The sequence below is a fragment of the Nomascus leucogenys genome, chromosome 17 (genome assembly GCF_006542625.1).
Source record: "Nomascus leucogenys isolate Asia chromosome 17, Asia_NLE_v1, whole genome shotgun sequence".
In the NCBI taxonomy this organism is placed as follows: Eukaryota; Metazoa; Chordata; class Mammalia; order Primates; family Hylobatidae; genus Nomascus; species Nomascus leucogenys.
The window spans coordinates 51,153,052-51,161,275 of record NC_044397.1 but is presented as its reverse complement, the minus strand read 5'-3'; the positions used below and the strand labels follow the sequence as shown (position 1 = coordinate 51,161,275).

The following is an 8,224-nucleotide window of genomic DNA, read 5'->3' as shown; positions in this document are numbered from 1 at the left end:
AAGCTTATTTTTATGGAACTTTTATTGTTACAGTGATCAAGTACTTCTTTTAAATAGTTGAAATGTGTTGCTAAATTAATTTAGAACTCCTCTTACTTAAAATAAATGCCCTTTATATTGAGAACAGTTTTAACAGCAGATAACCTTGAAGTCAGGTCATTTCCGTGACATATTATACCCATGTTTATGCTAAAGGTTGAAATAAAGCCAAAATCATGTTAGCACATTGAAAACATCCTGTTAGGCATAACATTTAAAGCATATGCAAGGTTTTGTTGTTTACTTTCCAAGTAATGCTTAGTATGGTTCCGGTGTATTAACTTGGATTATGTTTCTATGTTCTGAACTCATTGTCCATGAATGTTTGAACATAAAGAGATTTCTTTTTTAGAACGATAAACTTCAAAATCCTTTGCTAAATACAAGGAATATACAGAGTCTGGTTGGCCTAAACATGAACAGATATAAAATATCTCCCATGATTGTCTCCAAATCCCATATTCTGCCCCTACTCACAGTAAAAAATAAATATATTTTCGGAAAATAAATAATATTGTGATGACGTTATTGTGTCTTTAGTTTTCTGAGCTTTAAGTTATTGCTGCATTCAGCAATAGAAGATAAGTGATTTAAAATGCAACCGCTATGTTAAGGTTTATTGTTTTTCTGGCCAGTAAAGGCATTAGCCAACTACAAATTCTTTATCTGTAAAATGAAAATACGTACCCTACATTGGCTTCCTGATAGCATTATTAAGACTAATTCATATTTCAAACTAATACTGAAAATTTGTGGCATAGTTGCATAGAAATAATAATGGGAATAAAAAATGTGTACTCTTCTTAGATGGCCTATTAATTTTGTTAAAAAGATTTAAATCCACTAATAGTTGGATTGCATAAGGACAGATAGAGTCTTTAACATAATATACATTGTTGTTTCAGTTCTTCATAAAAAATAGAATGTACATCTCAAATCTTCACCAAGGCAGATAAGTAGATTTGTTCCACATCCTGAAACTTATTGTGATTTTTTGTGTCTAAAATAAGATTCCTTATTCACTTAGTCCCAGGGAACATTACATAAGTATTGTGCTATGCAAAAGAAAAGCAAATAAACAAAACAAAATCACGTAATGACCTTAATGGTATTTAAAACCCCTCCCCCCTCCAAAATACATGGAAGATGAAGGAAAAGAAGGCAGGAGGTATATAATTTTTTAAAAAGTAAACATAGTATGGTGGGCTTTTCTTTCGAGAAAATTCCCTCAATGCGTGACTTTTTGTACTTTTTCTCTTCTCCGTCTGCCAGCTGGAGCGATATGGCTCCTGCATGGGCTGCTTGTACTGAAGGCTGTTCAGCAAGAAATTCGTGTGAAATCGTAGCATGTGATGCTCCTGGTTGGAGCAGTTAATAACTGGTTAAGCGGCATTTCCCTAAATGGCTGTTTTCCTCAGCCCACCCGTCTCTTCCCCCATCCCATTGCTCCCCGGTCCTCAGCAATGCCCCAACTCCCTCCCGGAACCTTTCGCTCCGAGCCCCCCGCCAGCGCCGCAATCCCGCCACTGTATTGTCCTCCTCGGCACCGAGCGATCTGATCCGCCGAACCAGAAAGACACCCGATGGGGGAGAGAAGCAAAGTGGAAAAAAACCGACGTCCCTGCTCTCCAGAAGGGAGACCCCGGCGGCGCCGCCGAGCCCCGAGCCCTCCGCGGCCGCCCGGCGCGAGCTCCCGGGCGGGGCGCTGTCCAGCGCTCACAGAGTTAAAGGCATCATCGCAGCCATTAGAGGGAAAAGTTGCGGCGCCGCGAGCCCAGCGAAGTCCTCAGCCCGCCCCACTTGCCCACTCCCCACTTCCCGAGCCGGCTCCGTGTTTAGGGAGGGCAGTGATCACGCAAGCCGGAGCGGCGGGCTGACGTTGGACGAGCTGCCAGGTAGCTGGAAGCAGGCAACCAGGCAGCCGAGACACTTCCCAGCGATTCCAGCCTGGGCTCCGCAGGAAGCCTCGCTGAATCCCAGCCAGCTGGTTCTAACCTTCCAGAATCGCAATCCCTTCTCCCCACAGCCAGCCCTCGCCGAGCAAGCAGCAGGATGTTTGCAGTGTCGCGCCCAGGGCTCTGAGACTGAGCCTGCCATCCACTCGCACGCCTTTCTTTCAGGGCTTTTCGGCTGTTGGCAACACCGATGTGACCCCCCCTCCCTTTTTGGAATGATGGGGATCTTTTTGGTGTATGTTGGATTTGTTTTCTTTTCCGTTTTGTATGTACAACAAGGGCTTTCTTCTCAAGGTAAGTCTTGCTCAATGGCAAATATACATTTGCTTGCGTGTGTGTGTGTGTGTGTTTCCTACACTCAAAAAGAATGGACAGGCAGACAGAATAAGCTTCCTAGCAAGTAACAGTGGGCTTCGGCTGTATAAATAGTGTTCCGTTTCACGATTTTCTTTAAAGTTTATTAAACTGTAGACAAGCTAGGCTGGAGAGAAAATCTGGCTGGTGCCTGACAATGAGGTGGGCTCCTCGGTGAGCACAAACACAGGGTCGTGTGGTGTGTGTGTGTGCGCGTGTGTGTGCTTTCTGTGTGCATGCACAGGGTAGCCACTCATGCATACATAATCATCGCAAACAAACACGGGGCTGGATATGGGGACTCTCCATTGCCAGTCCCTCTTCCTTGTGTAGTCAGACTGGGCTTAGAGTTTCCCTTTTCTAGGTCCGTGTGACTCCTTTTGTATGTGTGTTTATCGAAGGACAGACTCCTCTGAGGACCCATAAAAAGTCACAACTTGCATGACAAACAGCAGCAGCCTGCTGAACCCGATTGTTCAGGACTTCGTAGGGCTGCAGTGGTCGTTTCAGCACCATGAACAGATCACATCTCTGCTGCCAAAGGACTGCATCACTTCTGCAAGCAGAAATGCCATACTCCTTCTGCCAGCTAGAATAGAAAAGTCCTTTTCCGATCAGAATGTCTCCTTAATAGCTTCCCTGTTTTAGGTATAAATATAGTTTCATTTCACTAGAGATCATTTTTGGGATTTCATAAAATGTTGAAAAGAGACCGTGTCTCTCTTTAAACCGGGGGTGAGGTGAGGGGTGGGGGGAGGAGTGCATCCACCCCAAACCATTTCTGCAGTCCCCATAGCCCTCCTCTCCGTAAGTGTACATTGTGGTTGTGCATTTCCATTGGCCATACAAATCTTTCCAGGACTACTTTTAGGGAACCATCAGCTCTTTGCAAAGTGCCCCTTAGATAAGATAAGAACAACCATGTTGGTAACAATATAAGAGCATTGCATGTTCAAGAAATGCCTTTAGGAGGAAGGAAGCATTATATTTTTGTGAGTTTCACCAGGGTTCCATGAATCTTGCAAACTAGCAGTGTCAAGGTTGGTAATGAAAAGGCTGAGAAACATCTCCATAGTGACTTCTAAACAATATTTAATCTGAACTAAGCCTGGATGTGTGATCATTACATCTTAAGATGTATGGCAATTCAAAATACAGTGACTTGATGGGAACAAATAAAGGTTAATTTGGAGAGAAGGAAACATATACAGTTTATAAACTGTGCAACTTGTTTCACTGCTGCAGGCGTGTTTCACTGGTGTTGCTAATAACCGTTTTGATGTATCAGGAATGTGCATTTTGACAGATAATCATGATCTACTCTGTTACATGAAACATCCAGTTAGTGGTAGATTGTTTAGAAACTTAGAGGCAAGAGAGTCTCCTCATATATCAGCTTGACAGATTGCCTAAATTGTATCTCACTGACTCAGTAAATTTTGTGGAATACTGCAATCTGACAAAAGGTATTTGGATCTACCTGCGGGGATCTTGGCTAAGAGTTATTGGCAAGCTTGTTAACCTTTCCATTATCTGGATTTGATCAACAACATAGTGATTTAGGTATGATACCAAAAGTTAGACAGGAAAGAGGCAAAGGAAGGGGGCTGGGGGAACCAGACGGAGCCGAGGATGTAAGAGAGGGGTTTTGTTGCTATTTAAGTCCAGGAAAAATGTAGCGAGCTCTCAAGGAAAGAGACTCTGGCAAGAGGGGTGTGGATATTCCAAAAGGATGCCTTTCTGCTTTGCAGCAAAATTTACCGAGTTTCCGCGGAACGTGACGGCGACCGAGGGGCAGAATGTGGAGATGTCCTGCGCCTTCCAGAGCGGCTCCGCCTCGGTGTATCTGGAGATCCAATGGTGGTTCCTGCGGGGGCCGGAGGACCTGGAGCCCGGAGCCGAGGGGGCCGGCGCGCAGGTAGCGGAGCCCGCCGACCCCGCGTCTCCCCTTCGCTCGCCCGGTCCTCAGGGTGTCCGGCATGGGGCTGGGGGCCGAGGTGCTGCCTGGGCACCCCTGGGGACCTGCCGGTTCTGTGGAAGCGAGTGACCCCCAGGGCTTCCAGGGAGGGAAAGGGAATTTGTCCTGGGGACGCGAAGTTAAAACCCAGAAGGAAGTCCTGCTGCCCAGTTTCTTCCTGTTAAACCGGGAAGCGCCTCCTCCTGTAAGTTCTGGTACTTAGGAAGATGCCCGCCTTGCCCCTACCGCGCTGCCACATCCCGGGACATCCGCAAGCCCCTTTCCAGGACGAAAGGAGGGGGAGGGGAATCGGTGGGCGGCCTCCACCCCCCCGCCCCACATCCTCTCCCTTCTCGGGGCACCAGGCACCATCTGGGACCCCAGCCCCCGGGCTGAACAACCAGAGAACCAAGGCGGCCCGCTCCTCTCACCTCCACCTCTAACAGATACGTGGGGTGTCGGGGAGAGAGGGAGAGAGAAGGAAAGGGGGAAAAGGGAGGAGGGAGAGAGGAAGAGAAGAAAGGGGGAGACCGGGGGAGGCACAGAGAAGGAGAAAGAGATGGAGAGAGGGAAGGGGGAAAAAGGGGAGAGAGGGAAGGTAAAGAGAAGGGAGGGAGAAAGAAGGTAGAAGAGAAGGAGAGAGGGAAGGGGAAAAGAGGGAGAGAGGGAGTGAGGAGAGGAACAGAGAGAAGGGAGGGGGAGAAGGAGGGAAGGGAGAATTGGAGTGGGGAGGGGAGAAGAAGAGGGGGAGAAGGAGAAAGAAGGGGGAGAGAGGGAAGGGGGAAGGAGGGAAGGGAAAATTGGAGTGGGGAGGAGAGAAGAAGAGGGGGAGAGGGTGAAAGAAATGGGAGAGAGGGAGAGAGCGAAGGGGAGGAGGAAGGGGCTGGGAAAGAGGGAAGAGACAGGGAAGGGGAAAGAGAGAGGGAAGGGGGGGAAAAGGGAGAGAGGGAAGAGGGAAAAGGGAGAGAGGGAAGGGAAAGGGGGGAAGAGAGGGGAGGGAGAGAGAAAGAAGAGGGAGAGAGGGTAGGGGAAAAGGAGGGAGGGGGCGAGAGGGAGAGAGAGAAGGGGAGGGGGAAGGAAGGGAGGGAGAATTGGAGTGGAAAGAAGAGAAGGAGAAGGGTAGAGGGAGAAAGAATGGGGAGAGAGGGAGAGAGGTAAGAGAGGGGAAGGGATGGGAGAGGAGAGAGAACGGGAGGGGGAAGGGGTGGGAGAGGTGAGAGAATGAGAGGGAGAAGGAGAGAGATGAGGGAGAGAGGGCATAGAAGGGAGAGAGGGAAGGAGAGGAAAAGCAGAGAGGGAGGGAGAGGGAAGGGAGAGGGAGGGAAAGGAAGAGAGGGAGAGAGGAGTAGGGAAGGGGCAGGGAGAGGAGAGAAGGAGAGTGGAGAAGAGAAGGAAGAGGAGAGAAGAGAGGAAGCGAGAAGAGAAGGGAGTAGGGGAATGGGGAGCGTGGAGGGGACGGAGGGTGAGTTGGGAAGAGACAGGAGAGAGGGTGGTGAGGTGAGGAAGGAGAGGGAGAAAGGAGGAGATGAGGCAAAGGAAAATAGCGGGAGGAGGGGAGAGGGGAAGGGGGTCCGGGCGAGGGAGACCTAGTTGAGCGAGAGGCGGCGTCCCTGCTAGCCAGCAAGAGAATCTGGGGCCAGGAGCGCGGGGCGGGACGGCGGGCGGGATGGCGGCCGGAACAAAGGCGCGAAAACTCGTCCTGGGGCACTTCACCTTCACTCATGCCGGTCGCCCCACCCGCGGCTCCCGCGCCACCTCCGGGCGCGCATCCGCATGGGTCAACACGCGAAAAAGACCCGGCGGCTCCCGGCCCCGCCTCCGGAGCGCAGCCTCGGCGCCGCAGGGACAGCGCCGGGACGGCCCCGGGGACAGCGCGGCGATGGCGTGGGGTGTGCCGGGGACGGCGTGGGGTGTGCGGGGGACGGCGTGGGGTGTGCCGGGGACGGCGTGGGGGCGGTGCGGTCGGGGCCTGGACAGGGGTGGCCACGCCCCTGGTCGCTCCCCTGTCTCCAGGTCACCCTGACGGCCCTGCCGGGAGCCGCGAAGGCTGTGCTCGCTTGGGGGCGGGTGGTCGGGCGGGCCTGGCCCGGGACTGAGTGTTCGCTCCTTGCCCGCAGGTGGAGCTCTTGCCCGACAGAGACCCGGACAGCGACGGGACCAAGATCAGCGTGAGTGCGGGGGCGCGCCGAGGGCCGCTGGCCCAGGCCCGGGACGCACAGCCCCTCCCTGTCCCCGACAAGGCGGCTTGCCAGCGCTGCAGGACAGCCGGACAGCCGGGTGCCCCTTGCTTGCCTCATTAGATACATACAAATGGAAGCACGTTTAGAGTCCCTAAATAAAATTACATATTTTAGTCACGTAAATGTCTAAACATTCTAGAGGATCGTTTGCTATCCAGAGAGGTTGTGTGACACTTTCTTTCCTTGCTTTTTGTAACTTACCTAACAGTAAGAGTAAATACAATGCTAATATCTATTCAAAATTATGGAAATAATTATATTTTGGTAGAAAGTAAAATACTAACATAGGAAAAAATTTTTAGGGAGAAAAATATAAAGCATCCAACGGGATACTGAAACTGTGATGAAATTAAGCAACTAAATTTTGAATGTCACTTTAATGCATGGAATGTATTTCCAGTGCTGTTATTAAGAATATATAAATATAATGCCAAAAGCCAATATAAATGTAAAACCATTATTATAGGAGCTTGACCTATTGAAAATGTAAACTTACAGTTCCACACTATTGCTTATTACTTTTAATAAGTGCATAAAATTTAAAAAGTGAAAGTCTTATTTTTTTACTATACCTCAAATGAAGCCGCATAGCATCAGTTAATATTAATAATACTGCTTCATTTGATAAATAGAAACGAAATAGGTATGAAATACAAAAGGAGGAAATCTGTTAAGCATAAACATATTGTTATTATTTGTTTTTAGAAATCTAAAATCCCAATGACCTACATTTTAAAAGAAAATGTATTTTAAGGCTCTTACAATAGCGTAAAGTGGTAGAAGATTGGAGTTACATCATAACTAAAAATGTACAAATATATTATACACAGAATGTAGTTCTGTGATCTAAATGTGTAATCTCAACAGGGAAGAAAAAAATGACAAAGATGAAATATCAACCATGGACTCTGATTTAAAACTCATAAAATTACTGACTTTTTAGAATACTTCAATTATTCTTACATCACAGAAGCTGTTGTTTTCCTACAATATTAGAAAAGCTTTATTGGTAAAATATAGTTTTTTCTTAATTATTTTATTTTTCACATACATATATAACTACATAGATTGCTTGGTGACTATTCTTCCTTCACCCTTCACCCGTCCCCCTATCATCTAAAGGCCAGTAACAAAATTAGTCTCATACATCCTGACCCCTGATGCATACATGGAGAAACATGATTACACACACAACTGTTGATAGTATTACCTATGCCAATAATGCATAAAAGTTAATGAGTAGAAGAGAGTTTTAGACACAAACTGAGGCAGAAAGTAGTTTGTTCCCTGTTTACCCACTGTGTGACCTTGAACATATGTTCTCAACCAATAGTTATTAACTTTGAATTCCCAGGAGAGTTGTTATAAAATACTGATATAAGCTCCACCCTCTACAGATGCAGACTTAATATTTCTGCATTACTCCACATGCCAGTATTTTTAGTAGCACCCCAGGTGATTCTAATGTACACTCAGTGTTGAAAATCACTGACCCAAACACCCCAAGCCTCAGTTTACTCAACTATAAAATGGGATAATAATATAAATACTCTAGCTACCTCAAACTTGTTAGGAGATTTAACCCAGAATAAATGTGGAAGTATTCATTTCCATTTTTATAGTATTAGTATATTTATATGTAATTTTATATACACATAAACCCATAGGGTTCAAATATT

General features: G+C 47.3%; 1 protein-coding gene across 6 annotated transcripts in view; it reads left to right on the top strand.

Moving 5' to 3' along the window:
- Positions 1-1,535: 1,535 nt before the first annotated feature.
- Positions 1,536-8,224, top strand: part of VSTM2A (V-set and transmembrane domain containing 2A) — a 31,802-nt gene continuing 25,113 nt past the window's right edge. For 3 of the 6 annotated variants that reach the window (XM_030796557.1, XM_030796558.1, XM_030796559.1), the window contains exons 1-3: positions 1,537-2,288; positions 4,100-4,266; positions 6,423-6,473. In XM_030796557.1, coding sequence (XP_030652417.1) covers positions 2,210-2,288; positions 4,100-4,266; positions 6,423-6,473 — 297 coding nt within the window. In that variant the 5' untranslated portion in view covers positions 1,537-2,209. Of the gene's footprint in view, positions 2,289-4,099; positions 4,267-5,906; positions 6,195-6,422; positions 6,474-8,224 lie in introns of those variants that run through there. The other 3 variants (XM_030796555.1, XM_030796556.1, XM_030796560.1) reach the window with 3 other exon arrangements.